Raw genomic sequence first — 20,438 nt, 5'->3', positions numbered from 1 at the left:
CCCTAAGAGCTAGAACCCGGCCTCAGATGTGAGACTTCAATCTGCCGTAATTTTGAAGATACGGAATGAGTCCATTGCAACACTCGTAAAGATAAAGCTGTTCTCATGACCATGACATTTTTTTTAAGATTCTTCTGTTTTGAATGTCTTGGATATCTAGGGTTTTTGTTTATTTCCACTGTGCGCATACTGTGAGTAAGTGGCAAATCTGAGAAGGATCTCAATGTCATTGATTTTCAAACCTTGAACGCTGTTCAGGGTGATGTTTATGCAGTGATGTTCATTGCTAACTGAATTTTGATTACATTGGAGAACGTTTTTTCATTTTGTTGTATGGATTCTGGAATTCAGTCACTAATTATACTGAAGTACCTATTTGACCAGGCTACTTCCGTCAGTGCAGAATCTTCAACATATTATGCCTTCGAAACGTTGTCGAACTCAGTATTAAGAACCTTGGTGATCACTAGTTATTTGAACTAATTTTCAGTTTTTTATTCATGCAAAAAACTTTATATTCTAAGACGACTCCTATTGAGCCGATTGTGTGCCTTTCAGTTGTCTGCCTAGCAGCTCCATCTCCCACATGTCTGCAATGTTGGTGAATGATGCAGCTGGGGTGCCCAACAGAGTTACTGGAGTATTTGCACGGTGAGGTTGATTTTGTCGATGCTGGTCGTATTTTTAATGGGCAGAAGAAAATTATGATGTAAAACACTTGAATGCAGATCAGTCTGTATTGGTTGCTTTTTCTCACTCCACAAGATCCCCTACTGATCTATACTCTGTCCCCTTTCAAATTCAAAGGTCAAAATTAATGAATCCAGAAAAGTTGCACAAATGTTTTCACAATATTCAGGACGCAGTTCTTGTGAAGTTGCTTCTTCAGCAACAAAGACATGTGATTGGAAGTAATCTCATAGTCTGCGATAGGATCACTGATTTTTTACTAAATTTCATTCCAAAATACAGAACCTAGCTGCAGGACCAGCTGAGACTCCAATGCCCTCACGGATTTTGACAGCGGTCCCTGATAACGAGGAATCCATAAAGAAACTGCTCAGCTAACTCCCCAAAACTTGTGGGTGTTTTTGCGATTGGTCAATCCTGACTATGACACACGTATTTTCGAATCCTGTACTACTGTACGAATGTAAAATGACGAGTTCTTCGATTTCCTATCCTGACTTTGATCCTTGGCATTCCCAACATTGAGCAATCAAAGCTGTTGCATGATACAGTTTGGATGGTGTTTTGAGGAATTCATACCGCTTATTACAGAAACTGCAGTGTAGTTTTGTAAAGGAATGCGCATCATTTTATACTTCATTTATTTATAAATGATGTGAGTAGGTACAAGACGTTACACATCAACCCTTTTCAGGAAGAAAACTAACACTTATCGAAGTTGCTGCTGCATCGACTGTGCATAGATTTCCTCCTGCATAACCCAATTACTTAATGTGATGATGTAGCTGTGGTGTTATATATATTACAGGTCACTGGAGACCTTGATAAGATATCGACATTGCAACAGTTGGAGCCTTTTGGTAACCTTGAGGTAAGAATGGCAAGCTTCACATTCACAAAATGTGACCCACTTGGTACTTTTACTATTTTCACTTTACCCTCACCTAGATTGCTAAAATTCAATGTCAATATTTGTATTGAAGCATATTTTTTCTTCCAGACTGAACTTGTATTTGATGCCGGCAGGTGGGTAGGACAGGGCGAGCAGCACTAGTGCGTGAAAATGGCGTTGACACTAAGTATTAAAAGCAATTTCAGCCAGTAGAAGTCTCGTTTTTCTAGAACGGATTAGTCTTCATGCACATTATTAGTTTTGCTCCACGGGATTACTTGTTTTCATTCCATTTCAAGTACTGGACATGACACCCTATCTACCTCACATGTATTGTCAGTACCTTCAGAAGTTTCCTTTCTCAAGTACATGCACTTAAGATGTCCACCCTGCTTTTGCCTTAGTATTGAATGGGTTGATTCATATCGGCGCCAAGTGGTCGGATATGGCCTCAGGTTCCGAGTATCGGATGGCTAAAATCCTTGCAGTGCTCGCAACACCTTTCTTGTGAATGCCACTACGGACGTCGCACTGCCATAAATTAATATTCATTGACACCATTGATGTTATCTTCATTTTCTCGGGACATGGAGGTACAAGCACATGAAGTGCTCAACTGTAAGAATTGTATAATTGCGGCTTATGTATTCGTATCAAGTCTGGGCATAACAGGCGTTGCAGTGTTTATTTCAACGCGATGTTGATGAGGAAGATTGGATACTGATTAGGACATGCCGTATCACGCTATCAGGTGAGGAAAATTGTTGAGAATCGGGATTTTTCATAGTTTCATTGGTACATTGGAAAGTTAACTTCTCGAGGAGTTGGTAACTTGGCCAACAAGCTGGAAGGGAGTGATGATAACTGGTTGAGTAAATGTGGGAGAGAAGTGAGGTCGAAGATTGCAAAGAACTTGGCCATGTCTTGAGTCCAACTTTGAACTATGAAACATGTCAGAGCCGCACAACGACGACTCTGAACAACATATCTATGAGCAGAGATGTGCATGTCATTAAGTCCCAAATAATGCAGGTACTGCAGCTTCATTGGCCATTTTCAGTATTCTCAGGAATATGAATCATATTCTAAGGAAACTTCAAATTTGAGAAAAAGAGCAGAGGAGGAAGATTGCAGTACCCGGCTACCAACATGTAGCCGTCTACTTCCAGTTGTCGAAGCTGACGAGACGAGGATCTGATGTCCGCTCATCGAAATTTCGCTGGTGAGCACAGCGATTGGTAGAAATTCTCAGCTTTGATACTTTGTTTTCAACGTTAAAACAACATATTTAGCGTAGAAGTTGAGAAAACCAGTATGCTGTAATGATACCTTCCCAAACTGGGTGCCGTCTATTCCATGTCGAGTAAATTTCCGTGTATCTACTACTGTATAACGAGGGACATTTTTGTATTTCAAGCGATTTTGTATCTTCAGAGCCATCACTGTAATCACGACCAATCCGAAGCATCAAATTGATGCAAATATAAACTATCGATTTGTGTCTCTTTTCGTCTCTGGGTTTTGTTCTTGACGAACATCTTGGCAAACAGTGCAAGTGGACTCCCGCGTCAACAATGAGTAACATGCAGAAGATCGCGAGTTGTGCTTTGCTCCTCCTCCGAACAGGGTCATGTCTCTTGATTCTGTTGCAAATTCCCTTAGGTGGAGCCTATACCACTGCGGACAAGGGTATAGTTTCCAGCTTGAGGGTGCCGCGGGGACGAAGTGTGTTGGGAGATCCCGGAATGAAGAGCGAGAAGGTGCGTGTGGCTGTGGAGGGCTGGAATTTTTGCAACAGAGTAGGAATTGAGTCGCCAGCAGCTCCATCTCCTCGCTGGGCCGATTGCACAGACATCAACTGCGGGAACTCTCATAGTATGCTTGCTTCCCTCTTCTTCTTCTTCTTGCTCCACATTTCTCGCATTGTCTCCCAGCTCAGTGTTCGTCAGCGTGAAGTTTACGGTTTACCAAGAACTGGCTCAAATTGTGTGCCAAACGTTGAACCAATTGAGTGTTTTTTGTAGCCCCTGGAACGGATCGCTGCGTTGCCAAACATCAAGTAACAGACCTGGACAACAATTTAAAGACAGGGGAGAGCTTCCCGAGCGGAACCTTTGAAGTATCCAACGATGCGGACTTGTATGTTGTCGAGAAGGAGAAATACTTAGCCAGTCTCTGCGAGGAAAACTCCTCTGGCGAGCCTTGGCATTTCTGGATGATCATGCTCAAGAATGGCAATTACGATGAATCGTCCAGTCTATGCAGAAATTTTGCCGGGAAACCTGTGAAGTTCTTCAATCCCCGCAATGAGTCCGAGTTGAGCGCATTCCCCTGCTTCGGCCCAGGATGCATGAATCAGCCGGTGGTCTTCCAGAACTGGTCCAACCCTCTTGAAACCGTGGACGAAGGGTCGCAAGCAAGCGACTCACGACCGACACTATCAGGATCTATTTATGGAACCTACGACGTGGATCAAGCGGAGAGTATAGGTTCCAACGATTTTGGCAATGCGTCCTACTTCTCGGTAACGTGGACAAAGAACGAGACATCGGGTAGCTGGATCTTCGCTCACAAGCTGACGGTGTCGCCGAAATACCCATGGCTAATGCTGTACCTCAGAGCCGATGCTACGTCAGGCGTCTCTGGGGGTTACCCCTGGGAGACTCGCGGCATGATGCGTAAGGTGTGGTGGCATGTTCTTCGATAAACGTTGAATTTGGTGCTAACCAGTTTCATCGTGCAAAGCAATGGAGCTCACTCTGGAGATTTCTGTTGTAGGTGCCTTCTTCGCCGAATTTCAAGGTCGTGGTCACGTTAAATGTGATAGAAGGCGGCGGGCGAGCGAGTCAGTTTTACTTGATCGACATCGGTGGATGCTGGAAAAATTCTGGCGAAGCCTGCGATGGTAATATGGACACAGACGTCACGCGTTACGTCGAAATGATAATCAATCCCCAAACGCCATCCTGGTGTAGGTCGGTGCCTCTCATCTCAGAATCCCTCTCACACACTCTATGCGAATTTCATAGTTCTTATAGATTGTAATAATTGAAATCCTACTCTCTTCCTCACCTTCTGACTTCCGGTTACCGTGGTACAAACTGAATGCAGGCCGGACAATTTAGCGCTTTGTCCACCCTATCATACAGCGATAAATGGAACGAGGATCCCTCGCACCGACACAAACAACTTCCCTTACACGGCTTACCATCTCTACTGCTCCCCGCCCAATGCTTTAAACGCGGAGAAGCCATTCTCTGTATGTGATCCCTTCAGCAATCCGCAGCCCCAAGAGTTGATGCAATTGCTTCCACACCCTGAGTGGGCAGTACACGGCTACCCAGAGAAGAAAGGTGATGGGTGGGTAGGTGACCCTCGTACTTGGATACTCGACGTCGGAGCCCTGTCCAACCGCCTCTATTTCTACCAGGTATGACACCAATCTAGATTCCTCACACTTGCACCAGTGATTTGTAGCTTGTCCTCTGAATTCACAATTTTTGCGTTTGAAAAGTTCAACTAGTCGCACACCATGAAAGAAGTGCTTCACAATGACCAACCAATCTGAAGCACTGTATACACGAAGAACTTGAACATGCAATTGAATCGCTGTCACTAACTTAGAGGTGCTTTTGATGGCCGAAGACACTTCTCGTAATGCAAGTCGATGTATCTCAGTTTTGTACCTTGACTATACCAATTGCAGGATCCAGAAACACCACCAGCCACCCGAGTTTGGTCCTCCATAGATGTAGGTACCGAGATATTCAACGGGCAGCAGCCTGTGTCAGCAGTATGGACTGTCAGTGACTTCGACGTACTTATAATGCACACCCCTGATTATTGAGGTGAAATCGGAGGACGGAATTGTGTTTGGCATCTGATTGTTGAATGCATATCCTAAGCACCTTTAGTCTTGTGCGATGATCACTCACCAGTTATTGATCCCCAATTTGGTCATACTTGTTTCAAATTCTGCTATGACTCGTGTGGAATTACGATGGATTTACGAATTCAATAGACTGCACTGGACTCCATCTCTAATTCGTACCCGCCACCCACCTCGAAAGTAGAAACAATAGTCTTCGTTCAAGTACCAGATTGTATCATCAACATTAGCATACGTGCTTGAAGGCTAATATGACTAGTAGCCGCGTCTTCTGAGTGACACCATCCGATTTCATTGAACGATTATATGTTTATAGAATGACTGACAGCCGTAATGACCGTTTGACGGTCTACAATGTGACTATCTGCGATCTTCAGCAGATTGTATCAGGGTCTCTAACAAAACTCTGATAAATGCAGGAACCGGACACACCACCAGCATTAAGAGTTTGGCCATCAGTCGACGTGGGGACGGAGGTGTACGTGAGCTCCCAGCCAGCAACAGCGGAGTGGACCATCAGCGACTTCGACATCCTGATCACTTCTTCCGAAGACATCCCAGCCCTTGCCTAGTCTACTTAAGCCTGCAGGAAGGAGGATATCGATGTGCTTGAAGGCAAGAATATAACTCTAATGCCTCATTTATAAGATTTACTATTCAGTTGAAGCAAACAACTACAGATAAACAGCGAAGCAGACTGAAAATAGTGGATCAACTCCTCACAACCCACCATGTCACCTTACTGTCAGGCGTTTACATTACATTGCCCAGGATGTTTCAGACACCAATAAGGTTGCAGGGGTGCTGCATTGATGCCCCTTGCCAACAAGCGAAACCGCCAGTCGTTTAATCTGTCGAGAGCCTCCGCTCCCCGCTTCATCCCGTTGGGTGCCTTGTTGCCGGACCAGAGAGACTCCGCCAAGGCTGCTGCACGAGGCCACAGGAGGCTATCCAGCACCGTGTCATCCGCCTGTTCTGACCATAAGGCCACCTCGCCACCGAGCACCAGCTTAGCCTCCTCCTTCGTCAAGTTGAAAGTAATGTCGTAGTCGTAAATTCTGGCCCAGGTCTTGAATGGTGCACACCATGAACCTCCATCACCGCCATAGTTGACGCGATTATTGGGGTCATCATCCACTTGTTGGTCATACCTGCAATGTATCAAAAAAACAATTGAACTTAAATCATCGACAAACACCATTGTGTAAAGAAGAAACATGTTTCTTACCAATGGGACAAAAGTTTGGATTACGACGCTACCTGCTGTCATTTCCAACCCAACCACCACGCCCGCAGTCGAGATAAAAAAAGTCCGACGATGAAACGATGGTGCGATAGCCAGCAGACACCAAGAGCTTCGTATTCGCAGCCCCCCTGTTCCACGTCTGCAGAATAGTTTCCTCACGAGGCAGAACCGAAAGCGACACGTTTATGGAGCTAGAGAGGATGACATCTTCCCAGTATATTGTCGTTTTCTTCTTTGTTGTGGTGTACGAGTGAGCTTCCCTCAAAAACCTCTCAAGCAGGTCGTTCATGCTCCCGCCTCCGTTCACAAACTCCTACAGCGACCGACCAATAACAAAGTTTCCAGGTTTGTATGGCAGGATAAAGGACAAGAATCACGCAGAAAACATCAATGTACAATATATATTATGTACAAGGAAGCGGGAAGGATCGACTGGTCGCAGGACTCTCACTCGAATATCAGTATTGTTGTTCCAGCAGCCAAAGTTAACTTCGTCTCCGCCTCCATGGAAAAACCCGTCGGGAAAAAGATGGGCAACTTCGTCAATCACATTCTTCACCACCTTGTAGGTCTGCGGAAGCAGGGGGTTCAGTTGTCCAACCCCGCCGGGCTCTGCTGCAAATCTGTCTTCCCACTGTCCTGACGGTGCCAACCAGAACTCGCCATGGCATGCAACGATTTCAGGATAAGCTTCGGCCCAGGATCCTGTATGGCCTGCATAAAACGAACAATGACAACATGCATTTCTGTCTCCATAAGAATCGAGACAAACCCAAATTCATGGTCATTTTAATTATTGAGCTGCAGAATGAGCAAACCGAGTTTAACAGAGATCATACCAGGCATGTCGATTTCGGGAATGATGCGAACTCCTCGGTCGCGAGCGAACTTGAGGATCCTATTCACATCAGATGCGCTGTACCTCTCCTTTGAGCCGTAGGCACCCTGGTTAGCAAGCTCTGGCTCACTAACAAGTTCAAGGGGGAATGAATGAGAGTCCGTGATATGCCAGTGGAAGACGTTGAGCTTGTTGTACGCCATAGCTTGCAAGGTTCGCATAATTGATTTGACAGGGTAGAAGTTTCGAGACGTGTCCAACATAACTCCTCGGTGAGGAAAGTTGGGCGAGTCCTTGATGAGCACCGTATGAGGAATTGAGCGCTTGGACTTTGTGACACGGCTCCGGAGTCTAACGATCTGTGAGAACGTTTCCAGCCCATGCAACGCCCCCCACACAGTCTCCGCCGAGAGCAAGGCTGCCGGCAGAGTTGGTTTCATTGTCTCACACCCCTTCACCATAATGGTGTACGACTCGTCCACCCCATGCTGGAGCTCCGCTGCGGTATTTGTAACGGAGATGCTAAGACTCTCCAACTCGTATGCACATTGCGACCACCTATTTTCCGGGGCGCTTTGGATCGGAACCCATCGCTCTCGATTGAGGAGTTTCTGGTATCGCTTCGCCGCACGCTTAAGAACGCCCTTGTAAGGCACATAGATAGAGAAATTGTCCGCGAGTACAATGGCAGGCCCATCCCCCCATTCCACTACTTTTGGCTGCGGCCATAGATGAACCTCGGTAGCGATCGTGAGGTTCAAAAACAGGAAACAAACACATAGAGAGTGGAGAGAACATGATACAATCCTTGTGGTGCGACGAATCATTCTCATCTTTCCCGCTCTCTTGTCTAAATTAAACTCCCACTATCGCCAAGCCTACGATTAAAACGCCCTACACGAAACTAGCCATCTCAAGAAGTGCACAAAAGGGCGACAACGGGGATGCTTCGACTGACAGCGTGCTCTGCTCGCAAGAAATTTACACAGTGCACGGCTGCCCTACACTGAAAATTTCTTCTGCGATTCACACATATTGTCCCAAAAACTATCCACTCACTCTACGAATCCCTTCTCGCCAATTTATTCTCTAAAACGACTTCGAGGCAGAGTATAAAACATTCCAAGTCCCTTGCATTGGCTTAAAATTGCGATGACAGGTGATTGCCGCACCAAGCATGGAAACACGACCAACGTCGACGTATCCTCAACATCCGCCATCTCTACCTCTTTCCCTCTCTTCCTCTCACTTTCACAGAAAATTATTTTTCTGCAGTCCCAAGCTTTGCTTACTTGATCTGCGCGAACCACGACCACCATGACTATCCAAGGGACACCCTCGACTAGTAGATAACATGGTGGGACCCAATGGTCAAATAACAGTATCCACGCGCACCTAATTCTGCACGAAGCCGCGTGCTCGCAGTCAAACGGTGCTGAGAGATCTTCTCGGTGTCCTTCCTCGCCACAGCAGCCCAACGGTATTTCCTGCGTGGTGTCATGCCCACCGACAGCGCCGGATCCTCGTGGAAGGTCGAGGCTACTTAAATACCCCCCCCCCCCCCCAGCTTCTGCACATTTTAATTCGGCGACAATGGTTCATCCGTCTCTCGTTGCTGAGCGGCACGCTCATCGTGGGTCGTCTGCTTCATGAATGCACACAGCGGAGTGCATAAAGCACAGATCTCGTGAGCTGCGGGGAGAATACTATGCGAAGTTTGTGGGATGTCTTGGTGATTTTCTCAGCCCTTGTTGTGCACCAAGCTTCTCCCGGGCAGGCATAGCCGGGATGAACTTTCTCTGCAACATCGTCTTCGAATCCTGCGTTGTGATCGGAAATCCGCCACCCCTTGCCGCCCACTACTTCGGGTGCGTTTCCCATGTATCGGCGTTGACCTGTAACGTTGACTCCCACAGTTGACTTTGAGTAATCCAACGGGAGAAGTTTTCTTTCCTTTCCGTATAGCTCGAACTTGAATTTTGCGTGATTTTGGGTGTGTATTGATTTATATCGCCGACAAAGTCTCAGTTACCAAAGTTTTTTTCATGTCAATGTTATTGTCTATGAGACACAAGTTTATGCTGCTAAAAAGAATGGTTTTACTTTGTCATGACTTTGTACACTAACGTTGTACGTGTGAATTATGTGTTGCTTTGTCACAGTATTTTATACTTCAAATCAATCCATATGTCTACCATGACACATATTAAATAGTATAACGCCACTGAATGCAATTGATTGTTTGTCGATTTCTTTATTGATTTGAAATTTCTTCTTAATACCCTTCATTTTGATGGTTCTTTCCGACACCTTAGGTCATATGGCAAATTCAGAAAAAAAATTGCATCAAATAAATATTAATCTTCAATTTTTTTAAATTTAGATTTAAAATTTTAGATTCAATGTTTTTTTTTTTTTTTTTTTTTTTTTTAATTTTAGATATTTTTTGAAAACATGTAATTTATAAAAATATATAAAGTCTATCTAATCTTGTCAACAATTAGATACCATATCTTCTATTATTATAAGAGTTTTTTTCAAAAAGCAATTATGTACAAAATATCTGCTTGATTAAAATAATTTTTAATACTTTCTACATCTGCTTTATAATTGTAATTATTATTTTTTATTAAATTATTATTATTATCATTTATAAAATTATTATTATTATTATTATTTAAACTAGAATTTAATTTTCTTCTATTATCTATCATTTATTAGTAGAAAATAATTCATAGATTGCATCCTATAATTGATTTCTTTTATACAGTTTTGTGTTTTTATATATTCTTATTACACAAAAAGATCATATTGAGATGTTATCAAAAAAAAAAATTGCAATAATTTATTATCAAAAGTAGTTGAATAAATCTAATAAGTTTATATAATTAGAAAACTTTGTCAGACTTGTTTAATCCTTGATTATTATTTAATTAAAATATAGAATAATGATTATTTTATTAGAAAAAAATTATTAGTTAATACATAAAAGACTTTAATGTTTAAAGATAAAGTAATACTACTACTACTTAAGGACTATTGAAGTTTATTGATAGATCTCTTTCACAATTCTTTTTTTGAAATATTTATAAACAAGTGTCACAATTAAACATATTGATACATATGTAACAAGTTAGACATGTGTCTAATAAATTGCATACATGCAAATAACATATAGAATGTTGTCATGTAGATCCTTAATTAGATTACATATGGAAGCAAAAATGAGGCCTTTTTCACTCTTGTCAACATTTTTTTTATTCTAGTCTTGTTTCAAGAATTTCTAGTCTTCTTCTCTTAGGCAATTGCCATTATTTATTTAATATTATAACTATTTTTAAGTGAATTTTTATTTTTTTTAGTAATATAAGAGTATATTGACTTTTTGGTTGTTTGGCAATTTATATTTTTAATAGATTGACAAGAATTACTTATAATATTAGAACTTTAATTTTCTTAATTAATAGTAGATTTTATTTTATTTTATTTTATTTAATAATACATAAGTTTATTAGAATTTTTGGATTACATACTTCTAAATTAATATTATTTTTTTAAAAAAATATTTTAAAATTATTTCATTGATTTATTTCAAGTAATATTTGATATTTGTTTATTATATTATTATGATTTTTTTTTAAAATAAATGATGCAATAGTACAAATACATAAGCAAATAAGGTGGTTAATGCTAGTAATGCATTATTTCAATTCACTACTAAAAGAATCAAGAAGATTAATTGAAAGCAAAGATATATTTAAATCATTAGAGCTACTTCAATATTGATACCAAATTAGATTATTTCTCATATAATAGCATCACTAAAAATAATAAAAAATAAAAAATTGCCTTGCTTGAGAAGTTTAATGATAAAAGATCAAAGTTTTAAGGATTTAACAATTAAGTACAACTTGTGATTAAATTTTAACATAAAAATTATCTAAATTTATAACCACAAGTCACATTTTTTAAAACATTACTTTTAAGTTCAGCTTTAACATGGTTTTAATTATTTTTTAAACAATGTTATTCAATATTTGCTAACTTGTAGGTTTTTTTAGCAAAACTTTGATAAATTTATAAGAACATAATGAAATTTATATTATAACCAATATATTTTTAAAAAATTTCCATCAATTTTTTTTAGTATTAATATTTGTTCTACATTTTTAATAACTTATAATTAATATTAAATACAATGATGTTGCATTTATCAACTAATTTTTCTTCAAATTGTAATATGATAAAAAGAAAATGATGTTGAACTTATATAATTTTTAAATATTGAATCAAATAATTGATTTTGTTATAAAGTGTAACTATTAATTTTTTAGATTTAATTTGAAAGGCAAATAAACATGTTTAAGTATTTTTACAATTTAATGGTAATACCAAAGTTTCATAAATACAACCATTTAGGAATGGAAGACATATAAATTGATGCAATGTGTTGTAAAATTCTTATTGAGTAAAAAAAAATCTACATTATTAAAAAGGATAATAATTATACTATAAAGAATCTAAGCACATTGTTCAACATTGTCTAAAGAAAAAACACAACTACAAAATAAAAAGCATGTTAGTCAAAGTAGATAATGTGTTAGAAAACAAGTTGATCCAACTATAATAGAGACCATGCAGTAGGAATCTATGCAACACCTAATGTATATCTTTTTATTTTATTTTATTTTATTTTTTTATTTTATAATAGATTTTTATAATTAACCATGTGTCACATGTGTGGATAGCAAATGGTATAAGTTAAGAATGTTGTACACATATAAAAAACTTTTCTTGCAAGTTAAGACATGTGTCTCATAAATTAGATACATGTTGGAGGTCCTACAAAATATTGCTACATTGTCACATTACATGTATCCTTGCTTGAGAATACATTGGGCACCTAGTTGTAGAAAATAAGTAGAAATGTAAAAACAATCCTACTAAGTTTAATAAAATCTTTAATAAATTTTAAATAAACCTTAATAATTCTAATCAAACTTTAATTAATTTAATTTTTTTTTTGAAAAATTAAAAAAAATCCTAAATTAACATAAAAAATTAATAAAAAATCTTATAGAAATATAAAAAGAAACCTCTAAAGAAATATTGTAAATATTTTTTTTTAAAAAAAAAATCTTTTAAAGATACTAAAAATATGAAATTTAAATAAATCTTAATCAATTCCTAATTTAATCCTAACTAAAATCCTATTGAATCTTAAATAGATTCTAAATCAAATTCTAATTAAAATCTTAATGGACCTTAACTAAATCCTCAGTCAAACCCTAATGAAATCCTAAATCCTTAATCAATCTTGATGAACTCTAATTAAATCTTATACAAATATTAGATAAATCTTAATCAATTTTTAGTCAAAGTTTAATCATATTCTAATTAAATCCTAACCAAATCTAAACAAAATTCTAAATTTTGATCAAATCCTAAATCTTAAATTAAAAACACTTAATAATCCTATAATACATTAAAAATTTAATAAAAAAATAATTAAATCATTGATTTTGACTCAAACTTTTCATATCTTGTAACAATTAAGTTAGCAATAAGTACAAAAAATTTGAAAAAGATTGCATATACCAAGTAGGTGATAAATTCTAAGATCCGCTTGAATATTGGCCTACCTCCTTTTTCAATCTTGATATCAATTTCTTTAAGCCAAAATATCTTAATTTTACTATTAAATACTTCTCAAAATATACACAAATTTTGGAAATCAAGTCTACTATCGATACACATAAATTTCACTTCAATCAAATTAGTAAATTACTAAAGATCTTAAAAATTCTTACCATCTTTCAAAATCCCATTTTTCAAATCTCAATCTACTTAAACTTTGATAACCTTCAATCTAACTATTCAATTATATTCAAATTTATAGGAGAAAATATATACAATCATAATGATAAATCTACAAATTATTACTTATAGATCTTCTACCAAATACACAAAATTCTTCCAAATGTAAATCCTTTTTTTATTTTACAAAACCAAATTCACCAAAAACAACTATAACTTTGCAAATCCCTTGCAAAGTCATTACAAATTTAAATTGCCTAAAATCAACACTTAAAAAAAATCCAATAAAGTCTTTTTTCAAAATCCATTCTTTGATTTGCAAAAGAACCATGGAGTCGCCTTGCAATCTAATTTTGTCCCAAGTTGACAACTAGTCTCTTTGGATATCAATTTTTAACAATTTAAAATAATTTTTGCTTCAAATTATTATTAATTCTATTTTAAATATGTCTATATTAATTTCTTATTTTATTTACTTTGATTTGGCTCATTTATGCCTCTACAAAATAAATAAAAGTCCCTTCTATAAAAGTGAGTATTAAGACTAAATGTTTTACTACCTTTCTATAATTTATCATTTTTTTTCTATTACATCTTCATATTAGGCTCTTCTATAATAACATCTATTTTATTTTCATTTTTCACCATATAGTTGTGTTACTACATGATAACATGGCTTCAAGTTAGATAATATATATGGATATAAAAGTGAAGTATTCTTCACTCTTATTAACACATTACTAGTTTATTCTTTGGTAGTGTGTTGATAGCTACTATCTAGTTCAAAGTTAGATATTATAGTCATATCATGTATTATTTTACAGCCACCATGAGATACTTTTAAGAAGTCAACTGGAAAAAGAGATGGCATTATAGTAACAAAGTTCTATAATGAAATTGTAGCATGAAAGATATGGTGGAGCCATCCCAAATGGAAGCTTAGATACAACACCTCGTAGAGTAGATAGCTACTCTATAAGGGCAAATAGAAGCCTTTAGGATAAAGAAATTGACATCTATTAGGCTAAAATTGAGCAAGTCCAATACATATTCTGGGACTTGAAGGCAAGAAGATGTATATCAATGGTTCTTTAATATGCAACAATATTTTGAATTATGTGGGACAAATACTAGCAAAAAAATTATGTATGTAACCAATTATTTGACAGATATGGTAGCTATTTGTTGGCAACATCAAATATCAAGGATATAAACTTGAATGTACTAAAATATCAATATACTTTTGTGTTACTCAAATAGATTACAAAATCACTCAAAGATGATATAATATTAAATTAAAATAGCTATTGCCAAAGACAAAAAGACTAAAAAGTCTTAAAATAAGATTAAAATTTTAAAAAATATTGATAAGAGTGAAGAAGGCTTTATTCATGCTTTTATATATATTCTTAACTAGGAGCTATATGGCAATGTCCTATAGGACCTCTAAAACCTGTTGACTTTACAAGACACATATCTTAACTTATAAGACAAGTTTTTTATGTGTGACCATATAATTAGCTTATTATGTAAGCTATTAATACATGATTAAATTGTTCATCAAGTTTTTAACCTATTAATCAACTATAAATACATGTAAAGTCAATGCAACATTTATAAAGCTTTTAAGAAGCTTTTCTAGAAAATATTATGAAATAAATTTATTTTTACCTACTTCTATTTAATCATATAAAAAATATTAGAATAAATATATAAGTTCATAATATTATTTTTCTTTCTAAGAACATGTTCCACAAAGAGCAACCATCATATATTGAAGAAATCCAAGATGTAGTGAATTGTGTTTGCTACATATTCTAATCTTTATTCTATTTGAAGTTGATTAATAGGTCCTCTCAGCCATTGATAGTGTTCTATACTAGAGCAAAAAGACCACCTTTTTATTTAATCATTATTGAGGCCTTTGTAATTCTTTTCAAATAAAATATTTAGAACATTGTCAAGATTTGTTCCTACCTCTAATAAAATCACCAAACATCAAGAGTCTCCTCCAAGGTCGTGATATCAAAGACATTATATCTTGCAATCTATTTGAGGAAGGACATGTTGTTCTTCAAGATCTTCATCTTGAATATATCATCTTGAAGATTGTAATAATTACAATATCTTATCTAATAAATTAGTAAGTAATAGTTCTTGAGTTGAATCTATTGCTTGTTGGTTTTTCATTTCTTTAGTGTCACAAATATACAAAATTTACAAATAAGAGTAGAAAGTAGAATGATATCTTTCTTAGATCTTGTTTCTTTTATAACAAAGATTTGTTATTCTTCATCTTAGTTTTAATAGATATTATCAATAATAAGCCTCAACCTTCTTTATTACATTTCAAGATTCTTTCTTGGCTCTCATATGTATTTATTAATATCATATCTATGCTAATGAATAAGATATTTTAATCTATTTTAGTATTGCTTTTAATATAAGACTTCTTTTATCTTGAATTTTTTATTATTATCTATTTTTATAGGTGAAGATGGCATTTGACTTCTTCTGAAGATATTCATTGTTTATATGGCTCAAAAAGAGACATATAGAATATAAGATAGATCTTTATAGACTTTGGTAGATATAATCAATAAGCAATATGATTGACTTGTTCATAAATAAAAAGAGATTCAAGCCTAAATAGTCCAACTTATCACAAAAAAAAGTAATCTTGATATTAGAATGAAGTAGTTATATTTTATTACTTCTCGTGAATTGTGGTTGTTTCTTATGATAGGCACCTACATTGATATTTTTTTATTCTTGAATTTTCTTTAATTATGCCTTCATTATTGCATGTAGTTTTAATCAATAATTTATTAAATCTTTTGCAGCAAAATTTTTAACTTTCAAAAATTCAAAAGTATTAAGTCATTGATGATAACCATAATTAGTAAAAAAGGTATTTATTGAGTAGAAGAATATATTAAATTATTGTATGTAAACTTTGCTAATGGCAAAAAAATTGTATAATCATCTTAATGATAATTGATGGTACACTTCAAAAATTGGTTCAAAACTTGATAAATCCATTTTATTTGTGTATTAGTTTGAGAATAAAAAGCCAAAGAGAGCTTTACATCCACTTTTAAAATCTTAAAAAAGATTCTTTATAATCTTCATATAAATTAAGTCTTTTTATCCAATATAATATCTTTGAGTAATCAATGATAGCTATAAACATTATTAAAAAAAAGCTTAGTTATTTCTTTACTTGTAAAATATTTTGTATACAGTAAAAAAATATTCCATCTTGATAAAATAATCTACTATCATAAATATAGAATCATACAAATTTGAGACTAAAATATTTGTGATAAAATCCATAAAAATGAAAGATCATAGTTGCTTCAAAATAAATAATAGCTGGAGAAGTCTATAAGGTTGATGACAAAGAGTTTTTAATCTTAAACAAATATTATATGATTTTATAAAGTCTTTAATTTCTTTCTATATTTAAAGCCACTAAAAATCTATTGATATTAGTTTCAAAGTCTTATTATATCCAAAATATCTAGTTGCTAAATAATTGTGATGAACTTAAAGAATATATAATTATGCTTTACCTTTTGAAATGTATAATTGTCTCTCAAAGTAGAATAGATTATTTTTGAACTCAAACTTAGAAGTATCATGAAACTTAAAAGAATTGTTCTTGATATTATGAATAAGAAGATCAAAGAACATACTTGATTGAATTTTCTTGACAAAAGTTGAATCAAAAATCAATATTGATTTTATTACTTGAAGATGAAATATTTTGACTTCAAGAGAATCATTTTTTGTTTATCAAAAGCTTCATCTTCTTCTTTGATATAAGATAAGAACGTCTAAAAAGGACTTCTGATATTCTTTATTATTTTCAAGGTTTGTAGGTGATCTTAAAATCAAATCTTGATAAAGACATATTCCAATAGATTTGATAATAATTCAAAATATGTGTTAACATGAAATACTTCAGATTCTTGTGATCCATATATATAGTGACTTAACTAAAAGTGCTTTCTAAATAATGACACCATTCTTAAAATGAATCAATGATTGCAATCATTGATCTTATAATTAATCTTGGATATTGAAAATTTTATAGAATGAAAAGCTATTAGATGGAGCTTTTCATCTATTCCTATTTGTAACAAAATGACACCAATAAAAAAGTCTAATGCATTTGTTTCTATGAAGAATACCTTCAAAAAATTGATGCAATAAAAGATTGGTACAATTATAAATGTTGTCTTCTAGACTTCAAAAGATGATTTAATTTCTTTGTTTTATTCAAGTTTGCCTTTACATGTCAAGTATATAAGAAAGGCTAAAACTTAAAAAACGTTCTTAATGAAGATTTGATAATAATTGACAAATCTTAAAAAACATTACACATCTTTGACTCTTTTCGAAATCTTTCAACCTATGATAGTTTGGACTTTATTAGGGTCCATCATAAGTTCGTCATTTGAAATGATGTATTCTAAGAAGTCAACATAAGTAGTGTGAAATACATAGTTTTTCATCTTGGCATATAATCTTCTATCTTTTAATTTTTTTAATATACAACAAACTTAAAGTTTATACTTTTTTGTGTTCTTAGAGTAGATCAAGATGTCATTTAAATAATAGATGACAAAATCATCAAAAAACTTACAAAAAAATATCATTTATTAGATATTTAAAAGTTGGTATATTTGTGAGTCCAAATGATATGACATTATATTCACAATGTCCATGTCTAGTTCAAAACATAATTTTCTATTTATTTATTTTTTGTTTTTTTTTGTTTTGTTTTGTTTTGTTTTTTTTTTTTTTAATGCATACTACATTTTACGCTCTTCATAGATCTATTTTAATATAGATCTTTGTGTGATTTAATTGATCAAAAAGTCTTGAAATCAAAGATAGAAGATACCTATTTTTTATGGTGATTTTGTTGAATTATCAATATTGTACATACATCCACAAAGATCAATCTATTTTCTTTACAAATAAGATAGGAGCATTGGTTGGAGATTTAGAATGACATATATTTTTAGCCAAATTCTTATCAATATATTCCAAGAGTGTAATCAACTTATTTTGTGATAGGCTAAAAATTAGTCCGAATAGTAGTTGAGCTCATTCTTAAAGATCAATGGAATAATTGTAAAGATGATATTTTAGAAGAATATTTACATTATCTTTTTTAAAAAAATCTTAATAATCTTGATATTGGTTGAGAATGATACTTAAAATCTTTTTTCTATCAACAATAGATGTGGCATATATAACAAAAGTCGATTCTTCTTTCACAACATGCATGAAAATTCTTGCACCTTCCAATAATGATTTGGATGTATCAATCTTATGAATTTTTACTTGCTTATGAGAATTTCGGACTAAACTATTGAAAAAATCATGGTTGCAAGAAATCTAATCTATTTAAGGATTATATCTTTTTAATCATAATAATCCTAAAATAATTGAGTTAGAAGAAGTTCTAATTACATTAAATATTAATAAACTATTATAACCACTAGTTGCTACTTCTATACGAATAATTTCATGTTTGATATCTCTAAAAGATAATAAATGACCATCTATTATTTCTACATGTAAAAATTTTATTTTCTTAATAGTAGATATATTATATTTTTTCACAAAGTCTTCATCTATAAAATAGATTGAGGCTCTTGAATCCAACAAGGCTAAGACTTTGTGATTGTTTGGTCCTAAACAAACTTCTATTGTAAAACAAGGTGAAGGATCTAAATAGAAAATAGGACTTTTACTAGAAATTAAATAAGATTGTAGTTGTACAATTCCTATTATAGTTGGAGAAACTCGTTTTTTGATACATCATCTTTTTTGGCAACTATGCTCCTTATTTTGTGATTGCATTGCTTCTTTGGATAATATTGAGCAATGTACTTGGATTTTCTACAATATAGTTACAAACCTTCTTAACAACAATAAGTCTTTTTTTTTTTTTTTTTTTTTTTTTTTTTTCTATAAGAAGTTTAAAATTTACCATATCAATTTACATTAGATCTGGCCTTAATGAATTAGTTTTTGAAATCTTAGGAATTACCACCATTACTTGACTTATTTTTCTCCATCCAAATCTTTGTTCTTGATGTCTTTCAAATAATCTATTGTCACATGCACTAGCTTGAATAATAAATTGTTTGAAATATTTTCCTTTTGGTATTCTCAATAACAAATCTTTAATGTTGTCCTTCAATCCATATTAAAAATTGATTGATAAGGGCTTTGTCATTTTAGTCCATGTTGCAAAAAAGATTTTGGATTTTAACAACATATATAATAGCTGACTATAATCCTTGTTGTGAAGATAAGAGCTTGGTCTCTGCTATTCTTTCTAAATCACTTTCTCCAAATGTATTCATAAATGCTTTTAAGAGTGAATTCAAATCATAAAAGAGTAATGAATCTTTTTCCATAAAATGTGCAAATCAAAAGAGAGCACTTCTACATAGAAGTGTGTATATGAATCCAACTTAAGTAAATCCATTAAGGTATTGAAAGGAATGCAATCTTAAATAGAATTTGACTTGTTACAAAAATCTTTAAAATTTTGAACTTATTCCATCTAACTTCTTGGGTATACTAATCCTTGTCTTGATTATACTTATAGAATCAAAACTTCTTAGATTTGGTTGTGAATTCAATATATTTATTTCTTTCAATTATACAACTTTTTGCTATAGATTTTGAACTTCTTCTATAGACACATGATTAGTATTTCTATGACTGATGTAGGTGATGCATGAAATTTCTACTCTAAGAGTAACAACAAGTTTGTGAAGATCTACAATAATTATAAATCTATTTTCACTTCTATCAAGTGAAGCATTTATATTTTTTCTTTTCATTTCAAATAACTTAACAAATCTTCAAGTAAAATTAGAGGAGGGTAATCCACAACCTCTAATGTCAAATAAAAATTTCTACAAAGAAGGATAATCGGCTCACTTTTAAGGAAAAAAAAAATTGGTGTTAGAAAATTAAACAATTTTTTTAAAGATGAATAATTTGAAATCTTCAAAATACAATAATAGATACA

The 20,438-nt window shown here is 34.1% G+C and overlaps 2 protein-coding genes and 2 long non-coding RNA genes across 6 annotated transcripts; 3 read left to right on the top strand and 1 right to left on the bottom strand.

Moving 5' to 3' along the window:
- Window positions 1–992: 992 nt before the first annotated feature.
- LOC141046498 (uncharacterized) lies at window positions 993–1,845 on the top strand. Its single transcript, XR_012219533.1, has 3 exons — window positions 993–1,122; window positions 1,499–1,561; window positions 1,717–1,845. It is a non-coding gene; the product is annotated as an uncharacterized LOC141046498 (long non-coding RNA).
- Window positions 1,846–2,204: 359 nt separating this feature from the next.
- LOC149987473 (uncharacterized) lies at window positions 2,205–2,780 on the top strand. Its single transcript, XR_016498214.1, has 2 exons — window positions 2,205–2,333; window positions 2,615–2,780. It is a non-coding gene; the product is annotated as an uncharacterized LOC149987473 (long non-coding RNA).
- Window positions 2,664–6,687, top strand: LOC112295356 (uncharacterized). Of its 3 annotated transcripts, none has more exons than XM_024546839.2 (6): window positions 2,664–2,804; window positions 3,133–3,457; window positions 3,607–4,265; window positions 4,361–4,557; window positions 4,694–5,012; window positions 5,891–6,687. In XM_024546839.2, the coding sequence occupies exons 2-6, from the start codon at window positions 3,157–3,159 to the stop codon at window positions 6,041–6,043; spliced, it is 1,629 nt and encodes a 542-aa protein (XP_024402607.1). In that variant the 5' UTR covers window positions 2,664–2,804; window positions 3,133–3,156; the 3' UTR covers window positions 6,044–6,687. The 3 variants fall into 3 exon arrangements, with proteins under 3 accessions (XP_024402607.1, XP_024402608.1, XP_090100377.1); XM_024546840.3 differs by lacking the exon at window positions 2,664–2,804 and adding an exon at window positions 5,289–5,430 and having other exon boundaries at window positions 3,017–3,457; XM_090244251.1 differs by lacking the exons at window positions 2,664–2,804; window positions 5,891–6,687 and adding an exon at window positions 5,289–5,542 and having other exon boundaries at window positions 3,017–3,457.
- LOC112295355 (beta-hexosaminidase 2) lies at window positions 5,761–8,890 on the bottom strand. The gene is made up of 4 exons (XM_024546838.3): window positions 7,557–8,890; window positions 7,169–7,431; window positions 6,732–7,030; window positions 5,761–6,622 (listed from the first exon to the last, which is right to left on the bottom strand). The coding sequence occupies exons 1-4, from the start codon at window positions 8,386–8,388 to the stop codon at window positions 6,217–6,219; spliced, it is 1,800 nt and encodes a 599-aa protein (XP_024402606.1). The 5' UTR covers window positions 8,389–8,890; the 3' UTR covers window positions 5,761–6,216.
- Window positions 8,891–20,438: the final 11,548 nt, after the last annotated feature.

The sequence above is a fragment of the Physcomitrium patens genome, chromosome 18, assembly GCF_059467195.1.
Source record: "Physcomitrium patens ecotype Gransden chromosome 18, ASM5946719v1, whole genome shotgun sequence".
Taxonomy (NCBI): domain Eukaryota; kingdom Viridiplantae; phylum Streptophyta; class Bryopsida; order Funariales; family Funariaceae; genus Physcomitrium; species Physcomitrium patens.
Note: the sequence above shows the minus strand (reverse complement) of the source record. Positions and strands in the feature narration are given on the sequence as shown.